The sequence below is a fragment of the Rhagoletis zephyria genome, unplaced genomic scaffold, assembly GCF_001687245.7.
Source record: "Rhagoletis zephyria isolate East Lansing unplaced genomic scaffold, Rhagoletis_zephyria_1.1 Rzeph_scaffold_00011, whole genome shotgun sequence".
Lineage (NCBI taxonomy): Eukaryota > Metazoa > Arthropoda > Insecta > Diptera > Tephritidae > Rhagoletis > Rhagoletis zephyria.
In genome coordinates, this window is record NW_016157095.1 from 538,655 (window position 1) to 562,560 (window position 23,906).

The window sequence follows — 23,906 nt, forward strand, 5'->3', positions numbered from 1 at the left end:
TCTTCCACGCAAAAATCTGAAATGTGCTAGTCTTCCACGCGATTAGTGAAATGTGCTAGTCTTCCACGCGAGAATCTGAAATGTGCTACTTTTCGACGCGAATAATGAAATGTGCTAGTCTTCGACGCGAATAGTGAAACGTGCTAGTCTTCCACGGTAATTTGAGATGTGCTACTCTTCGTTGGGAGCGACGAAATTTTGTTTTAAATTTTCTCCCTTCAAATGGAAAAATGTGAATTAATGAATAAAATACATTCAAAGTTATTTTGGCTGTAGTTTTTTCTAAAAACAAGTTTGATCGTATTTTAATAGGAGTGCAACAATACATACATATATACATATGTAAATTGAAAATATATTTTTGTATAATCATGAATAAATTTGCCATTTATTACAATTCAAGTTATCTTCACATTGTTTGAATATTGTTATGAGGACTCACATATCAGCACAGTACTCATTCAAATTCGAAAAAATTAGAAGTCAAAATCATTCATTGGTTTTGTATATGAATAATTCATATGCTGTGTTGAATGAATTCATGCAGCCCTCTAATAGATACATAAGTATGTAAGTATATTGCCATGCGGTTATGTTGAATTTTAGCTTTACGAAAATCCCTACACCAAAAAAAAAAAAGAAATACTCGTATGCAAGTGAAATTCCAGCAGCGCATCTCCAATCCTGCATAAGTATGACCTCGTTCACAGTTTCCATTTGCCTTCGATTTTTTGCTCTTTTATTCACATTCATTGCAGTGATAACTTTTTATTGTTTTTCTGCTCCTTTCTTCTTCCGACGCTCTTCTTCTACTTATTTATTTATTTACTGCGGCAAATCGGTGAATGGCCACTAAGTGCAGCAGCAGATTTTCAAAAAATTTATGCTAATGGCACTTTCGTTCAATAAACGTTTGCGATTTTTGGTGCATTTAAGTGAAAAATAAAGGGTGTGAGAAACGGATTTCAGAAAGCATATGGACAGTAGCATACGGAGTGCTTTTATTGCAAAATGACTAATACATAACATTAGTAGGAAGTGATCAATGAGAAGAAATGCGAACAGGCCATTCTTGAATAAGTATGCTAAAAAACTAGGCATATAGCGTGCCAGAACTATGTGGCTATTAACCATTAAGCTATTAAGACTTAAAACTGAATTTGCCTGCGCGTCTAACTCTAAAAATAATTGAAGAGTTTTTTTATTTATTAGGGGGCTTGATTCACCACCTTCACCATAAAAATATTACATAGTACATATTACACCAATGTAGTAGAGTTGCCGTTTTAAAATCGATTAAATCGACGATCGATTAATCGAGCCCTTCCGATTCGATTTTCTGTCGATTTCTTAGTTCCAATTCGATTCGTGAATCGATTCAAAAAGTTCGATAATCAACATTCGATTTTTCCAATAACTCATTATAAAATTATCTCTATTAGCCATACAACAAAACCTCCAAAAATTGCAATCCTAAACTTTTTGCAAATTTCCATAAAAATTTTGCACTCATAATTACTCTATTTGCTTATTATTTTTAAAAATTTCCCTATTATTTTTAAAAGAGGTTGCAAATAGAAGGTATGAAAAAATGATAATAATTACTCTATTTAGAAACAATTTGAGCACGTATTCAGTTTTTTTAAGGGTATTTAAGAAGAGAAATATGGGGTTAACGAAAATAAATTAAAAAAGCCTGTATTGCAAAAAAAATATACATATGCACGTAAACTTCACTGTATAAAACACTTATTAAAAAAAAATAATTTTGAAGTTAAGCAAGATTTTTTCTTATGTGTGATAAAAAAAAAAATCGAAAATTTTTTAACATATTTTTAAGTAAGGCTAATGGAATTTCCACTCGATATTAAATGACAAAAATTGTAATGACTAGTTTGGGCATTGTGTTTGTTTTCAGATGGCATTTTTAAAATAGCATAAATTTTTTGTAATTTTTAAAAATTAATTTTTTTTTTCAAAAGTATTTTTTAAAAATTACTTATAATAAAAGTTTGTTTCTTTATAAAAACTAAGTAAAATACGTTGTTTGACAATATAAATGAATCGATCTTGGGCGATCGATTTATTATTTGACGATTTCTCCCTGCATCTATTATTTTTATTTCGGTTGGAATCGATTCAAAAATCGATTTTTTTCGATCTGGCATCTCATCTTACTTTTTTCTCTGTAATAATCGAATACAATCTATGCAATTATTACCTTTTCCTCCTAAGGATATCTTGGGACGAGGGTATTAAAACGAATGGACGCAAACGATCTTAAAATCAGTCTGCAAGAAGTGGTTTAAGATTGATTACTATTAAATTATTTTTAAACGGATAAATTAATTGCCACATGAAGCCTTTTTGTTTCGATTTTTGAAAAAAAAAAAATATTATTTTTCATTTCTTTGGCTTTGGTAATAAAAATAAATACTTCGTGATTTTTAAGATCTTTTCGGGATTGTTTTTGGGATCGTTGAAGATTTTTCTCTGACTTTTCGGAATAACTTGTACTTTATTTTTCAGAATTTCCGGGACTTTTGGGGACCGCTTCAAATACATCCGCTAGTTGGCGGTGGAGTCGAGAATCGTATTTTTGTGCAATCTGGATGAAATTCATATTGCGTATTCATTTCATGATAAGCAATTCTTCTGGAGAAAATGGACTCAATGGATGGCGCTTGAGACGAAATGTATAGAAACCCTGTATGTCTGGTCTGCCTTCGCCCTATGTTTCTTTTTGGGTGCATAGAAAGAACGCTTTTGCGCGCCCTAAATACAATTTTGCATCTACCTTTGCTTAGTGAAATTACTCGAAGCCGCAGGTATTGCAACAGTAAGACTCAAGGAAACCAGCTTACGGCCAAAGGAATCTCTGGCCACTCTGATATTCTATACACATCAATGCATTACGGATATACATATTAAAAAGAAGTGTTTGATCAAAGGCCTAGAGAGAACATAGGGGTATGTTTCTTCTGTGGCAGTGGGGCAGCTCTCAAAGCTTTACACTCATGCATAGACAATGCAAATTAACTTACTAAATATCGCACATCTATGATCGATATAGCCAGGTTTGTAAAATCAATTTAAAAGACATACATATGTCCTTAGACGCTTGGATAAGACGAATTGTAAAAGTGGCGAATTAGCAGGAAAAATTCGACCCCATCTTTCCAAGAAAGAGCACGTTAGGTACATCAATGGCTGCATTTAAACGATATTTAAGCGAACACACCACGACGATGCTGTGAAACAGCGAGTATTCTTGGCCCTCCTATAACAGAAAACGCACAACTGAAGAAGATTACAAACGCTTGGCGAAAAAAGACAATGGGTAGGGATTAGTATTCCATAAATTATCAAAGCGCTACTTTTCTTGGCAGTCGTTTCAACAAATAAAGCGAAACATATTCAATACTATCAATAAGATTCGACAGTAAATAGAGTCTTTAACAGCAGCAGCTCCCTAACACAATCAACTAATTATTTAGTAGAAGCATACACACTTAAACAAAGCCCAATTTCTATCTCCAAACACCATTGCTGTCAGTTTCATAAATTAATACATGTAAATATATCGAATAAATATATATTTAAACTCGAAAGGAACTCTGTGTATGTCAATATCCAATCGTTTAGTACATAGCTCTGTAATCACGCATATTTCCAATAAATTTTGCTATTTACAACATCTGTATGCATACTCTAAATATGTATTTTCGCAATTACAAATGTGCACACATACAGTGGCGGTCAAAAATGGATGAATGGTGTTTCGTTTTTAATGTTTACAATGTTTTTTTTTTCAAGTTAAAACTGATATGAAAAAAACCGTAAAAGCCGTCAGCAAAAAAAAAAAATTACTCAAACTCAATTCGATTTTTTAGCCGCTCAAAACTTGCATTTATTTTACTAGAATTTCTTAAGCTTGTTAACTGCATACTCCAAAAAAATCTAAAAATTCTGGTTAAAAGGCTCGAAATTTAGTTAAAAAATTTTTGGAACTTTTCTAAGTTCTGTATAAAGTATGAAAGTATGATTTTTCTAGTTTTTGTTAAAGCATGAACCACCATATATTTATAAACAAATATCAAAAAAATAATTAGTTTGAAAAATATTATAAAAATTTAAAACGAAACGCCATTCATCTATTTTTGACCGGCACTGTACATACATATGTATATATGTATCAACAACCACTTATTGCATTTATCTCAAACATCATCGATATTTATCAGTAACATAAGAAACCTTTTGCAAAGTTGCTAAGTGCATAAAAATATGAATTGGAATCGTTTAGATATAGCAAAATATACTTACATACATACATATGTACATTAAAACCTAATAAACACATTTAAGTCAATGGACACGTCTTGAAAACATAAACCAGAGGAAGTACAGAAAAAGAAAAAAAATTTAAGAAACCGAAAATTAAATAAACAGGTAAATCTTCAATAAAACATGCAGTTAAGAAAAAGAGCCAAAAAGACTAGTTTCTGTGTGTGGCGCATAAAAAGTTGCAGAAACTTTTTGTGAACGTGTCTGACAAATTTTTCTGGGGGTTCTTCGCTTGTTTGCTTGTTGTTGTCATGTTTTCTTTTACTTTTACTTTGCTCGAAACTTGTTCGATAAACTTACCTTGTACAATTAATTTAGCATAACTGGACTCGCGTGTGCCAACCAAATTCTGTGCAATACATTTGTAGTTGCCCTCATCGATGGGCTCCACATTGCTTATCAATAAATTGCCACCATCGACGACGCGTATACGTGATGTGGGTCCATAAGATTTCATCTTCAAATCATCCAACGGTACACCGTCCTATAAATGAATAAAGCAGAGGAGTGAGTGATAAAGAGGATTTGCAAAAAGGGCTATTATTATAAGTATTAGGAGGATTTAATAAGCAAACAAAATCTTGTGGTGGAAAAAATCTTTTTTTAAATGCATAAGAAAACTTCAGTTATGGAAATTAAATAATAAATTTGCGCACTTGTCAAATCCTTTTTTTGCTGCAAATGAAATATTCCTTCGAAAAATTACCAAAAAAAAAGAAACTATTTTACTTCAAAAACCACAAAAAATATTTGCTTAAATTTAAGATTTTATAAAAAGTTACTCAAAACAGCTAAAAATAAATAAGTTTGGCATTAAAAATGCGTCTTTTGCGGCCATCGCAGTGCCTTAAAATCATTCATAAATGATTCATTCACAATTCGATGGCTAAGTGGAAGATCGACCTATCTCGGTAGCCAGTTTGGCACCTTTCGTTGTCCAGCTGAATAAGCTGCAGAATCTCACTGTGTTCGGATGGTTCGACTGGTACCCAGGCCCAGGCTCGCAGCCTGCTAGGATCGAACCAAGTCTGATCTGGATCACAGCTGTCCCATAAAATCGATTGCCTCTTTATACAGCACAGCAAAGCATTCGTCGGCGTAGTAGACTAGAAGCCAACCGGAATCGCGTATGACTGCTGCAGGGCCAAGATTCTTCTCTTTGTACACCCTTCATAGTCATATAAAAATTGTCTTCCAGTTAACCGAAGAGATTTAGAAGTCAGGGTGCCCTATCCAGCACTGTCAACGTAAGGGGTCCTTGGCCGCTTCGCTGAAGGTCTGATAAGACAGGGCTCTTGCCGCAGCAAGTCCACCGTTACTCTCGGAGGCGTACAAGTATCCGGGCGACGCCATTAGAATACAATCGGAAAGCCCCCTGGATTAGGGGGAGAGGGTAGAATGGACACTCGCCGGGCCTTTATCCGTAGTCTTCTCTGGAAACAGGGTCACCTCTTGCAGGCTGCACTGTCGCGCACTACGGTCTGTATGTGGGAGTGGCTCACGGAATCGGCTATGTGCTGTGCTATGCTTCATCGACATATGCATTTATTATTAGCAGTAAGTGAAATTAACATTTTTGTATATACGCAATTTTCTTTATTATTTTTAGCGTGTATAATTTTAGTAAATTTCGGACCTGATACAAAGCCGTTCTGCGGAAATACTTACAAATATTTCTAAAAAAATTTTGAAACGAAACAGTTTTAAGGTTTCTCTAAAAAAACTGAAAGAAATAAAAAAATTCCACCATTGCCAGTCGCATTTGCATTTCATATAACTCTGCCGCCAATTTTTTCCACACGCCAACGATTTTCACTTACATTTTCGCTTGACAAATACAGAAAGACACCTTCACCGCCACTGTGCCGTGCCGCGCAGTCTGTGCGTCTCCTAGCTGCATATAATTTTCAAAGCGAATTTATGCACAAACATTTTACTCTCTGACAGCTAGGCGCATAAATTATTTACTGCTTTTCCATTTGTGCAAATAAATATGGCAACATTTATGATATGTGTATGTTCATATGTATGTATGTATCAATCTTGCTTTCGACGTAGGTGTACGTAGGTTCACACATAAATAAGTATACATATGTATAAGCAGTAGTTAAGTGTAAATGCGTCCATTTGTATGCTTGACAGCAAAAGAACGCCATGTGACATGCTGCGCAAATAATATGCATTTTTTATTTAATTTATTTTCTGCCTTGCAAAAAATAAAAAAAAGCGCCGCTTAAAAGAAAAATTTGAAACTTTAGCTTGTCACACTGGTCTGTCTCAAAAGCGTGTGCATCGCCATTTCACTAGCTAATACATTATATACGCTTGACAAGTATTAGATGTTGCACCAACTTTTCCACTCATAACGGTGACACATGTTGGTGCAACAGGCGAAACCGTACAAAATCGTTGCGGGGATGCTGCGGTGATATTTACTTTCATATATTATTTTCAGGCTAATTTTTAACTATTCAATGATTGAATGCATTTATTTTTTTTGTTCTTACTCACCTTCACCCATATTAGCGCCGGTTCGGGTGTACCTTTTGGTGGGCCACACTCAAGCAAAGCTGTTTCGCCTTTGGCCACACGTGTGTCCTTGGGTTGAGAGCGGAAGTCATCGCGAAGAACTGTAAAAAAAATAATATAAGTTGAGATTAGAAATATTCAAGAAAATGTCTATAACAATAAAATATACATATACACTGCCGGAACAAAGTATTGGCACAGCAAAATTTTCATAATATGTGGAAAAATTTTTATTTAAAAATTTTTCAGCCAATTTCGTATAAAATTCATTCTGCAACAACAAAACATAAAAATATATTTCCTAAAGTTTGTGCAAAACTCGCGAAAATTCAGCAAATTTTCAACTTTTTAATTAGATTTTTTATAATTTTTTTTTGAGTACGCAGATTTGTAGCCCAACATGATTCAATAATACAAGGTTCGATAAACTGACAGTTGTCTCTCTCGCACCGCTCCCTTAGCAGTGGCACCGTGTTGCTTCTTTGCAAATTTACATGGAAACAGTGTAGCTTTGGTGTGAAATAAAAGTATAAGCTTTTGTGCAATATGTTTATTTGTATATGCATATGAAGCATATTTAAATGATGAAAACATAAGCATTGGATGTTTACATCAATTCATAGTAGTCTTATTTTAATTTTGAGTCATTTTGCAGTTTTTATACGGCTAAATAGCATATAAATTACGTAATTCACGTAGATATATCAATATTACGTTCAACATTTCGTTTAAAATGCCAGATTTCCTGCAAATACATTAGAATATACAAAAGGAATTTCACTACTAATTGCCTACTTTGCGTACTTTTCTACTACCATTTTCGCAACAAGGGATTGCATTCTTGCCCTTTCTCTGTCCTTCGTAAATGCAACCTTTTGTAAGGGAGTGTCAAACCGCAGCTGTCAATAATTATCTAACCTTGTATTATTGAATCATGGTAGCCCAATCAATTTTATTATAATAAAGTACAGGTTTTAAGTAGCTAGGAATTACCATTGATTTTTGGCAATTTTTTTTCACGCAGTCCATACAAAAAATTTTTTTTCGAAAATATTTTAAATGGAAAATATGCAAAACGACCTAGCAAATACCCGGCGCGCTTCACTGCGCCTGAAAAGTGGTTTTGTGTTGTTACTTCCTCACAAAACTCTTGTAGTCTCATTCATGATAAAAACATAGCAAGGTATAACCGTTCTCTCAATTTGTCGGCCATGATTTTTTTTTGAAGTTTGCCAACATTTTAAAATCATATAAAAGTGAAAATAAAAAATTGAAATTGTTAGAAATTGTTGTTGCTTGAGATTGAAAATGAAAATGTGTGTGTGAGTTTGTGAGTAAATTTAAAAATTAAATTGTTTGGAAACGTCAAGAATCTTAAAAGTGACTCTCAGCGGTTCTACCTTACTATATTTGTATCATGGTCTCATTCATACAAATAAAATAGATTTAAAAAGCTGTATGAAGGGAGATTTTCAAAGAAATTTTCGATTTATGAAGTATTCTTTATATTTTCGAAGGTATGTATTTAGACAGTAGGTAGAGTATCGGCTTTCTCCACGAAATTTAATTAATAATTTTATAACTGGAATCTACATATCGAGCACTTCTTCAAAGCTGTACTAATTTAATACTTATCTTTTCTGATAGATTTCACTGAATTAATTTTTTCAAATAGGTGGCACCTCGTTTCAGAAATACGTTAGGCAGTAAAATTGTTTAGACCTCTTTAGTTTAAAACCAGTACTGTAATATTTTATTTGAATTGTAAGTTGTATGTTAATGATTTAAGAGAGCCTGGTTAGGAAGTTTTGATGCATTCACTGTTTGCCTATGTATAATTTTTTCCTAATGGTGTATAAGCGTAAACCATTCGGCGCAGTTTTTCGCCCAAAAATCGCACTACTGTGGCAAAGGTACAGCGGCTAAACCGGCATACCATTTACTAATGAAAAATTCAAATGTACAATATGCATACATATACATATGTACATATATTCCTTTCCATTGCATATCTACTAACTATTTAAAATATATACATATTTTTTCCCCATTGTTTAAACTTCATACATTTCTTTCCTCTGAATAAATGACACATAGCGGCACAATTAAAGTCGTTAAAATTTTCAAAAATATATCAATGCAATTTTCCATTGAACTATTCAATAGTTGCGCTTATTTCACGCCGCAACATGCAAGTGGCAACTTGACAGGGTGAAAATTTATGCTGACACTTGCTGGTGTTGCATAAACAATAAGCTGCAGTTGAAAAATTAAAAAAAAAAAAACGAATTGCAAATAAAAATCTGTAGCAAAAGACAATGCCAAATCGCAGAGCCAATGCGAATAATAGCACCAAACAAAGTAAATATGATATGTGTGGTGTAGGTATGAATGAGTGCATGTATGTGGGCGCAACAAAGTGGCCAAAAACGACTGAGCGGTGAATTGTGGTTGAAAGAGTGCAGGAGCAAATACAAATACAAAAAAAAAACATTTGTATGAAACTGAATTGAATTGAATTGAATTGCTTTTCAAAGAAAAATTATGATGCAGGAAGCAGAAATTGAATATGAAATAAAGTCAAAAAAATTCAGAAAAAAAATTATGAAGGATAAAGATTATGGAAAAAATAGTAGCACAAGCCAACAGAGCTAACAAAGGCAACGAAGGTCGATGTATGTGTATGTACGTATATGTATACATATGTATATGTGGCCGCGGTTGATTAGTGGTTAGCGCGGCGGTTGGCATAACCGCTACTTGCCACATGCCACTTTCAAACTGAAAAAGGTGTTGCTGCCTGCGGTCGACTTTAGTTTTGCTTTTGGGCTCTTTGTGCCTTGCAGCGCATTTACACCATTTTTGAATTGCAATTGGAATTTCGTAAGACTCACAGGGAGGCCCTTAAATGTATGAAGCAAATTCTGGCCTTTGACGCCTTTACGACACGCCTTAACCGACTCCAATCGGGACCAAAATTTATAAGTGATATCGTCGGCTATGATAGTACTGATTTTGGGTATTAAATGAAAAAGTTAATTGTAATTTTTTGAGTCTCTATAGAGGAATCTGTACTTTGCCCCCCTGTGCGACACGCCTTAACCGTCTCCAATCGGAATCAAAACTTGTATGTGATATGTGTGACCATGGCATTAGCGATTGAGGGGATGATACTGAAAAAATCTTTAATTTGATTTTTTAAGGGCCACCCTAATAATTCTTTAAAATGTTTTATTCAATTTCGGGCGCGAAAAAATTGAGTGGGTGTATAAAATAGCTGTAAATTAAATAAAGTGGCGACAACTTTGATTTATGGCCGCAATGCGACGCCTGCAAGTCGACACCAATCAACTCGCTTGGTTCGCGCGAGTCATGTCTAACCGAATGCTTAGCACTAAAAATTGAATTGAATTGAATTTTGTCTGTAATTGCGTTTGGTGATTAGAAATAAAATGACAGCAGCTAGTCACAAAGTGTTACATTGATTTAATTATTTTCAAAAAATTTATGTCAAACATAACGCTAGTATATAAAAAAAATTTATAAAAAGTAAAAATTAAAAAAATATTGTAATTACTCACGAAAAGAGAACTTTCGTAGCAACGATTAAAGTGAATGTAGACACTTGCGGCAATACTTAATTTAAATACTTACTTGCGCAATAATTCGCCAAACGTTCATATTTTTTCGAAGAATTCGTGGCACGTTGCCACGTTGTTGCATGTTGCAGCACCATATTAATATTTTTTTTTAAGCAAACTCAGCTTAGTAAAAAAAGAACAGTTGTTATTTCTTGCAAAAAAAAATGTCACAGTGGCGCTGCAAAGCATTTTACACTTAAAAGAACCCATGCCACATTCGTTCGCCGTCGAAATTTGTCTCGCCGCCGAAAGCCTTCCTCCGTACTCACATTGCACGCTTTTAATTAAAATCATATAAATTAATTGCGTCTGTGACATTTATGTAGCTATTGCAGCAAGCTTAACAACAGCAAGCGTCTGCGCGCATGCGTGCAACCACTCTGCGATTCCTTCAACATCGACTTGCGGTGCTGCTGCTTTGTGACTGTAGCCATTGATTGTACGTATGTATGTAGCTTGTTTCAAGAGCCACGAGCAACAAAAAGTTCTGGTGTTTGAACGATATTCAGGCTGATCTTCACTTTAATTGTTGTCTTAATGGATTTTCGTAATAAAACTACGATGATTACTTAGTATTATTACATTTTTCGTGCTCATCCTTTTGTAAATGTAGAAATGTAACAAGTAAAATACATAATTTCTTAAATACGATGTATGTATTTATGTGTGGGTTGATAAAGTAAGTGTCGCTTAAGTGCTGGTTAATAATGGTTACGTTTTATTGTTATTTTGTGTTTATTAAAAGCATAGCAAATGTCCAAAATAGATTGCACTTATGAAAATTCAACAAATATATGTATTTGAAATCAACCTTACATTAGGGATGCCCGATATTCATCGATATTCGATTAAATCGACGATTAGACATAAAATGGCAATGCTTTATAATCGATTGCGGACTATGTAGAACATCGGAACATCGACATATTGCATACATAATCGAAGCGTCGATGATTCGAGATCTTCTTGAGTTCACCATCTCAAAAAATTAAATAGGTAGGTATGTAGCTAAATATAGGCTGATTTAAAAGTGATGCAGAAATTTAACAATAATTGTTCTCTGACAATTGGTATCTACTACAGACTTTGCAATATTAAGTCATGGGGCGATACTCAGTTGAACAATGCGTAAAAGTGATACAAACGTTTTATCAAAATGATCGTTCTGCAATAATTAAAGCCCGCTATTTTCGAAGACCATTTTAAAGGTGAATTACCTTCCAAGCTGAATTTTATCCAAGACTAATTTTCCTGAATTCACCATCTCAAAAGCTTTAAAATTACATTTCTTTCGCTACCTCATTTTGTTCTCAAGATATTTGATTTTGTCCCTTTTTCGTCCAAAATAGAACACTGTGAGTATGGTTGTCAGGTATCTGCAGGAAACGCGTTTTCGGCGCTGGCAAAACGGAATACATATGTAAATATGTCGGAAAATTCAAAGAGAGTATTTAGGTTACCAAGTAGACGCCGCTAGGCAAGGCTAATTTGTCCACATAAAAATGAGCATTCCAGCAAATGAAAATGAGACGCCTACGCCTAACATTTTTCTTTAACCGCCCGTAGTTTCATTTAAATATAATTCCTTTGTATGTGTGCATTCTCATTTGGTTGCTAATTAAAATATTAAATTAGCGACACACGAGAAGCGATGCGTGCTGTTACGCCTAAATGAAGGCAAGCAAAAAGACACATAACTACATGCACACTTACAAATGAAAATACAACGAAAGGATTCAGTTCTCAAAGTGACTCAACATACAAATGTAATTGCTGCGGCAACTTGTGAGTTTGTATAGAAATGTGGGCGTCAACATGTCTTTAGTAAATTAGCATGTGTGGGCGAGCACAAGCAAGCGTGAGCCTGTGTGAGTGGGTATGGATAAGGACTATATGTGTACATATGTACATATCGCTAGCTTAGAGTGCAAAGTTGCTAAGTCCCAATTTGAAAATTGTACAGGAGAGGAAAAAACTTCTTGTAGCCACTTCAAGTGTTTCGCAAAACTTTAAATATAAAATTTTGCCTGTTGAAAGCAAATCAAAACTCCATACGAATCAGTGGGATTCGATCTCTAATAAAAAATTTCGAACTATTTGGCCTTATCGAATTTTCGGAGTTTTTTTTTTGGACTTAGCAAATTTTCCTTTCATTGAATATAAACGAGAAACATAAAACAAGGACCTTTACGCTTTTCCAAAGGATGCATTTTTAATTTATCTAGCCTGCCGTATCAAAATAAGAGTGAAAAAAATAAAAAGTGAAGTTAGCAAATTTTCACTCTACGCTAGCGATGTATTTACATTAGAGTGGTCCAAAAATGCATGTGAAAATGTTAAGTCGGAATTTTAATCCTTACACCCCCTGTAGAGAAAAATACTGTACCCCTGTTTAGGTATAACAGCGATTAATCATTTGATTATTATTGCCCAATTTGCGATTTAATTGTATCGTAGTTTTGTGTTTCATTCAACCGATTATTAATTAATTGCAATTAATTTTTTTTGGGGGGTTGTAATTAATCCTATGTTTAATTAATCGACTATTTATTTATTTTTTTGACATCCCTACCCCTGTTCTTTATTTTGAAATAAAAAAAAAACATTATACGTCGCTCAAAGTGCTCAAAGTTTTCGTAGAAATGGTGTAGAATACTGGAAAATCAATATTTTTCGACCGAAAAACTGCACGGGGACCAACTTAAGGTTTTTAGGGGTCCTGTTAAAAATAGTTAATAATATAAAATGGTTAAATAAGCAATTGGGTACTTGGGTACAGGAAGCCTCCTGAAGAGAAACAAAGATTTCCGATCGAAAAATATTGATTTTCAAGAGTTCCATACCATTTCTACGAAAACTTGTTTTGTCCCTTATAGAATATATGAAAAATTTTGTGTGCTTTGCGCGACCTCTAAATATTTTTTTTTCCAAAATAAAAAAGGGGTATACTTTTTTTCGGTATATATAGAACAGTCCTAGGGGATGAGAGCATTAAAATTCTGACTTAATTATTATTTTTTTTTACCACCCTGATGTAGATAAATATGTTCGCGTATGTGCGATTGTTTGCACTACAGTTTAGCTGGAGGTGTATGCATTTAATTATTCCATAATTAGCATACAAAAATATCTGCAGAAAACGTGAAAGTTCAGAGCGGAGATGAACAGGTGCAAATTTGCTTTGATGGTGGAAAAAAGAAGGGCAAGAAAGTGGACAACTTGGTGGCAACTGTGTAGTAGAAAACCCGAAAATGGTGCGTGAGCGCCTAATTGAATTGAAAATGTCTGTATTGCACATATGTGCATTAAAGTGGTCCAAAAATGTATTTAAAAAAAAATGAGGTCGGATTTTTAATGCCGGCACCCCCTATGATTGTTCTATATCGAAAAAAATATACTCCTATTTTTTATTTTGAAAAAAAATAGGGAGTTCTCAAAGCGCTCAAAGTTTTCCATGTATTTTATATGGGGGAAAAACAACTTTTCGTAGAAATAGTGTAGAATTCTTGAAAATCAACAGTTTTCTTATCTTCAGGACATTCCCAGTAATAATACGCAATTGTCTCTTTAACCATTTTTTCATAGTAACTATATTTTATAGGTCCTCCAAGACCCCTAGAAAATGCAATGGAAAAATCTTTAATCATAAAAAATAGTTAAATAAACAATTGGATATTAATACTGGAAGTCTCCTGAAGAGAACCACAGTTTTCCGATTGAAAAATATTGATTTTTAAGAGTTTTATACCATTTCTACGAAAAATGTTTTTTTCCCCATATAAAATACGTGGAAAACTTTGAGCGCTTTGAGCACCCCCTAAATATTTTTTGATTTCGAAATAAAAAAATAGGGGTATATTTTTTTCGATATAGAACAATCCTAGGGGGTGCCGGCATTAAAATTCCAACTTAATTTTTTGGACCACTCTAATGTGCATACATATATATGCATAACCGTGTATTCGTCTTCCAATATTCACCCGACTGACTCACTCTTTTGCAGTATTATTAATACATTTGTTCGTTCGCATGCCGTTAAGCTTTAACGCCAGTGGCGGCTAGATGACGATACAAAGTAAATACGCACAAATTGTTTGACACAAATACAAATAGAAAGGTACAAACTTAAAATATGAAGAACAAGAAGAAGGCAGAAGAGAGTATGGGTTGGCTCAATGCAAGCAAAAGACGCCAAATGAAAAGCGACTGAGTTCTAGATATGTCAATGGTGGGTCTATTTGCATGCAGTTCTTTGCTTGACACTTTACAACGGCCTTAACGGATGGAACTGATGGAACTAGAAATAAGATAAGATATGTGGGCACATGTACATATATTTTTATGCAAATGCAAATAATTACATGCAAATATGTACATNATTCTATACAAATTTTTTATGTTTGAAATGCAACCGTGGACGCCAGCTGGCAGGGAAACTTGCAAATTCCTGCAAATTTGCGTTCGTGCAGAAATTTGCAAGTTTCTCAACATGAGAGAGAATTTGAGAAAATTTTTTCTTACTCTCTGATATTTTGAGTGTTGGATAATTCTTGCTGGATTTTCGACGAACAAACCTAATGTATTTGAAGGTGTTTGCTTGACATTTGCAAATATATTTCAAGTCTACGCTGAGACTCGCTGCAGCTGTTAGTAGTGGCGCCACGGCACATGCATACATATGCAACCATGCGTATTACCCCACCTTCATCGCAAAAGACTGCCTTCGCAATGCCGATTGTACAACTGACTGTCGCATCAATCGCGTTCGTTGAAACAAATGTCAGAGGGAAATTCCGTAGCAGGGTGTCCAGATTTGGCGATTCGGCGCCATTTCGCAGATATGCGGCTTTGTTAAGAAATTAGATTCACGTTACCAGTTACTATCTTCCAGTACTGCTCTCTTCAATGCTGTGAATTATAAATTTCAAGAGATTCTAAAAATAAAAATTGAGTATTGCGCTATAACGATAGATTGTTGAACATCCCGTGCTAACTAAAGTTATCTGACTCAATTAATAAAAAATCGATAGTATCGACTGTTTTTTCAAAAACTATCGAAAATATCGGTAGCCGTCACTATCGACAGTTTTGTAGCTCTAAAATGGTTGTACGAGTATGTGTGTTGCCAGTAGAACACTGGCGTGAACGAATTTATAGTTAGTATGTTTAATTTAAGTGACACAAACACACACTTTTACATACATATGTACAATTACAAGCATGCTTTCTTTTATCTTTATTTATCTACAGTGTAGCATGTGGGTGTCTACTCCTCTTTGCGTTGTTGATTTTACTCTTGGCTGTCAGTTGAAGACTTCAACGCTGATGGTTGCCGGCGGTGTAGTGTCTCTTCGATGATAGTGCCAATAATGACACTTCAGCTAAGGGCGTTGTAGCTTGTTGCTGCCAATGTTGACATTGCTGTTGCAGAAGTAGAGGATGCGTCAAGGTGCAAGTAGCTGTTAACTAAAAGTGTATCTACGCGTGGTTTGGCAAAGGTGTTGATTGTCATTGTCACCTAATCGCAGAGTGTTTTAGTCTGTAGGTATGTACTCGGATATTTTATGTTTCAATAACAGATTTGAAATTATTTTTCCAGGCATCCACCATATTTACCCGATATGAACTAAAACGGTTCAACGAGCTTAGCCTTCTGATAGCCATAGATTTAATACCAAAAAATAATTATAATGATGTAACATTTTCTGGAGTCAGAGTAGGCACCTTTGGTCTGTTTCGAGTGAAGCTCTTCTTGCTGATCTTAAAAGATTTCTGGGAGTTATTGATGTTGCGAACACAAAGATTTTAATTGCAGATCTTTATTTTAGTTAAATTAATCTCATTAATTCTGCAAGAATGCAGAATGGTAGGTAAAAATTTTGCCTTAGGAACGTTTCAAGAAAAAAAAAACACAGTTTTGACGAGTTGCCTCAAGACTTATTGGATTCCAATTCTGGGAATTAATTCAAACACCAGGTTTTCTTCAACGTTCTGTTAGACTGCCTTATTAGAAACATGAGCGCCGCTTTGATGCTTTCAAGCAACTTTAATCGTTCAGAAGAAACCCAGCCAACGCAAACAACGTCCTTTTGTGAGGCTTAAAATTAGGTAAAACCGAAATTTTAAAATTCGGCTTTATCATGCCTACTGAGAATTTAGTTTTCTATGAGTAATTCGTTTGAATTTGAGCTCAACCGAGAAAAATTTTTGGATTTTCGCTTTTTAGAGTAACTTAAAAAATTCATAAGTTCTAATCTCGTGAGACTTCATATCGGAAAAAATGTTACTGAAAATGAAAATTTTTAGTCTGTTTATTGAACATGGTTTGGTCCAAATAAATTTGGCAATATGGATCGTAATTTTTCATCCAAAAAATCACCGTAATTTCAAAAGACATTTTGTATGGTAAATTATTGAGATAAGAAAGATATACAGCTTGATTAATTACTTTTTTTTTACATATATCATAAAATTCTCAGGATCCAATTTGACTTATTTTACCACGCCCATAATTTTTTAGAATTAAATATTAAAAAAAATATTTGTTTTTAAATTCATTTCTGTTAGTTTTAATAAGAATGTTTTTAAAAAATTATATTAAGTCACAAATAAATATTTTTTTTTTAACAATAAAAACTAACAAACAAAAGTAATTTCATGTAAAAAAATTAAAACGAAAATAAAGCAACAATAAATAAAAAATATTTTTAATAAATTAATGTAATTTAAAAAAAATTTATCTTAAAACAATAAAATCTTAAAACTAAATTATAAAGGAAGAAACATAAAATCAAATAAGAAGAAAATCTGTAGTACTTAAAAATTAAATAGCATAAAACAATTTCTTTTAAACCAATTCTAAAAATTACAGGAAAAATAAATTACAACAAAAATAAAAAGGGATCCAAAAATTAAATGAAATAGAAAAATGTAGTTTAACTTTTAAAACAGCAAAGTCTAGAAATTAAAATAACATGAGGGTTTAAAAATTAAATGAAAAAAATATTATCTTTTTAAAACCATAAATTTAAACATTAAAAGAAAATTTAATTAATAAATTCAACAATTTTATAATGAGCTCGAGGCCATTTTTAAATGAAAAATTTATTGTGGAAAAGCAACAACAATTTGAAAAAATGGTAGAAGTGATAGCTATTTCGGAAATCACCACATTTCCTCATCAGACTTCTTTCAGTAGGATTCGAACCGACGATCCCACTGACTCAGCCAGTTGCCTATGCAAATGGCCTCGAGCTCATTATAAAAATTGTTGAATATAATTGTTAAAAAAAGGCCAAAAAAAAATAACAAAAAATTAAAAAAATATAAAAAATTCCGCCTGTCCAAAGACTCGAAATCGGATCTCTCGAATTGCGAGCTAAATAACATAAAAACTTTCTCTCAAAATAGCTTTTCACCACGAGTAGTGAATGACGAGCTTTTTTTTTTGTTTTGACACTTGCCTTTAATTTATCCTTCGAAAGACTACTACTTACTATCTTAGCCAGAATTTCCCTGTTAATATATGATCGCCGTATTGAAATATCTTTATACTAATATGTATGTATATGCGTTGTTAATTTAACAAATGTTTTGTATATAATTAATACTAATATACCCTTAGAAATATTTCGAATATTTATTAAACAAAAATCTCCATTTTAAGAATCAGCTAATGACATTTTCCCTGGCATTTCTCTTGCTGGTTAGATTTAAACCTGCCTATTAATAATCTTATTATCGCCCTCCTAACCTTTAATACTATCTGTGTCATATAAATAAAAGCGTATTCATAAAAAATATTTTTTTTTTATAATCCGAGCTTTTTGTGTTTAATGCATTCTCCATGGGAGGTCATAACTTAAAATTTTATTCACTACTATTTTTCCCTTTTTCCAGCAAATAATTTCTTACTCTTTTTCTCACCCAAATGCATCGCAGTAGGATTTAATCTTTATTATATTTTTATTTGTTTTTATTACTCTGCCAGCTGTTTGGGTTTGATGTATCCTCAATGTCACCTTCCTCATTTTTTCACAATTTTCTTTCGATTTTCGCAGCTTTGGCGGCCTCTTTTCACACTATTTTGTCATTCTATTTTAATATACCAAAGGACGGTTTTTTTTATTAACAATTCACGACAAATGCCTTTCATTACTTTACTACTATTAGGCGTTCAAACAGAAGAATTTAATCTCGTGAAAGTCCCTCCCGCTTGACAGAGAATAAAGCACGCTTACTTGCTGTATTGGTTCTGAAGTTGAATCTTCATCTCAAGCGACAAGTCGCCAATGGCAACGCATAACAAATCTTAACAATTTCGGATGCAAAGTATTTATCTGCGTTACTAACGTTTTTCGCCTTCTCACCCTTGAAAATCTTCGCATATTTTCTACATTCATAAAATTTTAATGTTTTCCTTTCAATTGTTTGAGGCATATTTTTAGGCGTTTTGCATACAAAAATGAGTGAAATGGAGCTTGTGCAGATGATAAATTTAACGACCGTCAATTAAATTTTATTCTTTTGTTTGCCTCTGCATTTATTTATTAACTTTTTTTTTACCGAATGTAAAATCTTTTTACGTTTTCGCTTTACAACAAACAACTTGTGCAACAGCAATAAAAAGCGGTCATAAAATAAAGTAAATAAAAGCCTGGCCAGCGCCTATAATTTTACAATTCAGTGCCTGCAGGTGGGTGGAGTGATCGGCGGGTAGGCATTAGCAATTTTAAAATCTTTCATGCTGCAGTTTTTTTATTATAGCGCAAGCTTGCTTTACACAAACCTTACATAAGTAAACACGAAATGAATAAGGAATTCTGACAAATCGCGCTTAACTTTTAACTTTTAATGACACCTTCGAGCTCGCACTCAAACAAACCAAGTGTAACAGGATCTTACGCCATTTTTAATACTACCACGTACATACATACGTACATTTTATTAGCGCATTAAGCAGCCACTCACTCAGACATGAAGTAGCTACTCGCTCACTAAAATTGCTAGTTAAATTCGCTTGACATTAGCTGGTGCTGCTGCTACTGCCACCGCTGCTTTATGCGAGTGTATTGAGGTGGAGCTTTTTTTTTTATGACGTGTATCGTTAGTGTCCAGGAAGCTTATAAAAATCAGCAGGTGTATCCAATTACAAAATTTATAGCAGGAGTGTAAAATTGAGCACTTTCATTTGCGCTCCTTTGTTGAAATTCTCAAATGAGTTTGGAGTTTCCTGAAAAGTGTGACATAAAATGATTCGAGCAAAATCCATTTGTATGCAAAGTTTGTACAGACAAATTGACAGCATTGATTCGAGTTTGTGAAAGCGTAATTATCGAATTTAGCTTACTTTGTTTGCCAAGAGTTGGAAAATGTCAGGTAAGTGAACTTCATAATCACAAAGGACAATGACTGCATCCAGAAAGGAAGAGAGAGAGAGAGAGGTTTGAATGTTTAAGGAAACTAACCTAGTGGCCTTGACGGCTTGTGGTTGAACGCAGGTTTTTGGTAAGTTCCGTTAATTATGCTAACTATACATGAGACAACAAAGTGTATGTTACTTCGGAAAATCATCTGCTGTCTTACAACCGAAAATATCTTCAACAAAGCTTCTTACCCGCGACGAATTATCGGATGCTACAATTGAACAATTTTTGGAGACTTGTGGCGAATGTGATTAAGAGTTTCATTGGTCCTTTTTAGCCAACGAAAAATAATTTGCGAACCTTATCGAATGTAATCAGTAGTGCGCTTTTACAACGAGGATAATTCTGATAATGTCGACTCTGATAATTCTTCTAATGACGACACAGCTTTCAATTTATTGGCACAACCGCAAACATCGAATGGAATAAATTTCTGCAAAACTCACTTGCGAGTAAAAGTCGCCATAAATCGTTATAATCGTCAAATGGGCTAACGCTATTCTAGAGAGCGGTTTCTATTTTTGCAAGTGAGTTTCCAGTTTAATGATAAATCACACCGCCTTAAAAGGGTAAATATTGTAAGTCAAAGTGACAAACAACTTTGAGCATTTAGAAGTAGACCGTAATTTCGAACCTACATACCGAACCAACTGGCATAGTATTGCGAACTGTGTGGCTTACGAATTGGCCAGGAAAGGCACTCCTGAAATGTCATCGCTAGATAAAGAGCGGCTGGGGATATTGATCATTATCACTTGTGGTACACTCTTGGATATATGGGCCTCATGAAGTGCAGGGCTAAGCAAGTGCTGTGGGAGAACCAGGACATGCGCGATTGCAAGATCCTTTTGACCGAGGGTGGGCACTTTGCGGTCGAGGGCACTCCTTACACTCACAACGCCACAGCTCTCACTTTTTGTGGGGGTATGTCGCAGTTGCCTGCAAGATGATGAGGTGGAAGCGTTATCCCAACGTCTGTGAGGCTAAGGTTTAAGTACTTTGGCTCTCAGCTTGAAGCGCGGGTACGATTGGCAATTTCATTTACGAAGTTTCGTCAGCTTTTCACACTAACTATAGGCAGAACCTTTTGCACTTGTGGTTTTTTTGTTCGTGTTTTCGGCGATTGGAAGGATATTTTCACTTTTCCGTCATCATCCAAACGAGTTGACACGTCCAAGTTTGTGAGCCTACCGAGAACGTGTAGTTTTACACGCTTCTCCAACTAACTTTCGAGGTCAAACTCTCAGATTGAAATTGGATAAGGAACTTCATAGTATGCATATTAGCAAATCTGAAGAGTTGGTTTTTTTAGTGTCACTCCCTTCTCTCGCCAGAAAAAAAACGCTAAAGCATTATCCTTTCATTTATTTTAATCGATGGAGTTCCAGAAAGAAGTACAATAAAAAATAATTCAAGTATTTGAACAATTTTAACCTTAAAACGTTTAAATAATTAGGCGAAAAAGTACCGAAATTACTGATTTTTTCAGTGTCACTCGAAAAAATATTTTTTTAAAATAACTTCAGGAAGTTTTCAAATAGAATGTTCATGTTACAGGCAATGAAAGCCTGCATCATATACAACATACCTGTAAAGTTTCAAGAGTGTGCCACCAAAGAAAAAAAAAAAATAATACATAATCCGTATTTAAAAGTGTATTTTACTTTAAAGTCTTAACATAAAACGGTGAAAATGTTCTTCTTGCCAAAGCGAACCAATCTAGAGTAAGGAAACTAGTATGCCACCAAATCAAAAAAAAAATTACATTGATTATAAGATGACGATGTTATGCGAAACGAAAATTCCAATTTTACACTTTTTATTGGTACACTTGAAATTCATTCGAAAGTAATACATATATACATATGTGCATATGTGCATAAGAAATACGGTATAAAAATCTCACATGCCAATATTTAAATACTTTTAAATAATATGACTTTTACAGTAAGGCGTGCGGGTAAACGTGTTAGATGACTGCGAATGGTTCTACGGGACGTATACGTTACATACAAAACTACAGACGCATGAGCACGAGTTGTTTTTTTTTTTTTTTAATACATATGTATATATTTTTTAAGTTTTCATTTAAATACAATTTTGCGTTGGAAACTTATTCTTTATGCAAAACTGAAGATAATGCATTGTCTAACGTAAGTGTTTTTTTTTCCAAAAATGTAACAACTCGCGAGAAAATATGTAAAGTGGTACATATTTTTAGGCTTCTGTATATACACCCGCAGTCTATTTATGACTAATTATCAGAAATAACATATTTTTAGACGCATAAAGTTGAGGAATTGCAGTACTAAATTTACGGTGAAATCTACTCAATACAATTCTTGATCTTATCGTAAATTGCAAATGAGCTAATTAAAATAAAAAGGTGCTATTGTATGCCATTTCTTCAGTTGATTATTTAAATTGGATGTCGCGTAAATAGGATAATAAACTTATGCATGAATTCTTGCTAAATAACACAATAGAATTGTTCCTTAAAAAAAACAGACACTTCGGCATAATTGCAGCTTCATCAGTTTCCCATGGCAACAGGAATCATAGCGTATCTAATTATTACATTTTACAATAGGCGCCTTTATATTTTAATTATATTTCCGTCGTTTATTTGTGCAAACCTGCTAAGGCGTCCCAGCATTTTGCGCTTATTGTATACCTTCAATGTTTCTTTGTTTGTCAGGCGGACAACTGCCACTAAATAAAATTGAATTTACACAAACACACAAAGATATTTAACAATGCGAATTTGAAATTTACACAGAAGAAATAGTCGTGCCAGTGTGGAGTGAAGTGCCGGCCGAGACATTGTAAAGCAATAAATGCCAATGTGCCAGTCTGCACAACAACCGGAATCACCAACAGCCAAGAGCCGTAAGCCGTAAACTTTAATTCCACCTCCATGCTTTGACAGCCCTCACGCTGTAACTTCTTTCTTGAGCCTTTGTTGTTTTTATTTGTTTACTTATATACTCTTCTCTATTCAATTTAACGCCCTTCCACTAATCAGCTAAATGTCAAAAATTGTAACAGCCTGCAAGCGCCAGTCTCATTCAGTCGTGTTTATTTACACGTTTAAGGGCCATGTGTGTGCGTGTTGTTTTGGCCCAAAGGCGAGCGATGGAAAAAAGCGAAGCAATAAAATCGAAAATAAAATTACAGATGGGCGAATAGAGAAAAATACTTTGGTACGAACATATACGTATACGTATATATATACAGGGTGCCTTAGACCTAGACCTATTAAGAACCGCAAAAATTGTATCTACAAAATCAAGCTCTAAATGACCTTCGAACTTTAGCTCGACCTGGACTCATGTCGAAATGTGTTGAAAACGGCACTTCAGAGAAAAAAGATTCAAACAAAAGTGGCGTATTTTTGTCCACAGAATCCAAATCGGTTGTAAAAACATACATATGTTATTTAAAAAAATGGACTCCCGGTGAGTTTAGTCCACTTCCCGTCGAAACCAAAAATCGGCAATACCACCAAAAGATAGATCATCCTCGACTTGGTAATTTATAGTTTTTCGTTTTCCATTAAAAACATTTTCCACTTAAGCAATCCGCTTCGGTTTAAAGTTCGAAAGTCATTTCGAGGTCGAAAAAGGCACTTACGAGTGAAAAGTTTCAAACAAAACTTGCGTATTTTTGTCCACAGAATCCGAATCGGTTGTAAAAACATTTATTTCTTTTGAAAAAAAGGACTTCCGGTTAGTTAAACCCTCTTCCGGTCGAAACCAAAAGTCAGTAATACCACCAAAAGATAGAGTATCCCCTATTATTAGATCAATTTTTTGCGGTTTTCATAAAAAACATTTCTCTCCATTTTAGAGTTGGCGGACGAGTGAACTAGGACACCCTGTATACGTATGTACATTTATGGCCACTAGTTCATACATACATATGTGCTGTATAATGCCTGTAAACAGTTGGTTAGCAGCGTTAA

General features: G+C 34.1%; 1 protein-coding gene across 3 annotated transcripts in view; it reads right to left on the reverse strand.

Annotated features, from left to right (window-relative positions):
* robo1 (roundabout guidance receptor 1) overlaps nt 1-23,906 on the reverse strand; it is a 285,387-nt gene that overhangs the window by 77,812 nt on the left and 183,669 nt on the right. For all 3 annotated transcript variants that reach the window (XR_001846813.1, XM_017610129.1, XM_017610117.1), the window contains exons 4-5: nt 6,859-6,977; nt 4,648-4,831 (exon numbers count right to left, since the gene is read on the reverse strand). Coding sequence is in view for 2 of the 3 variants with exons in the window: in XM_017610129.1 (XP_017465618.1) it covers nt 4,648-4,831; nt 6,859-6,977 (303 nt within the window). In the remaining variant the exon portion in view is untranslated. The remainder of the gene's footprint in view (nt 1-4,647; nt 4,832-6,858; nt 6,978-23,906) is intronic.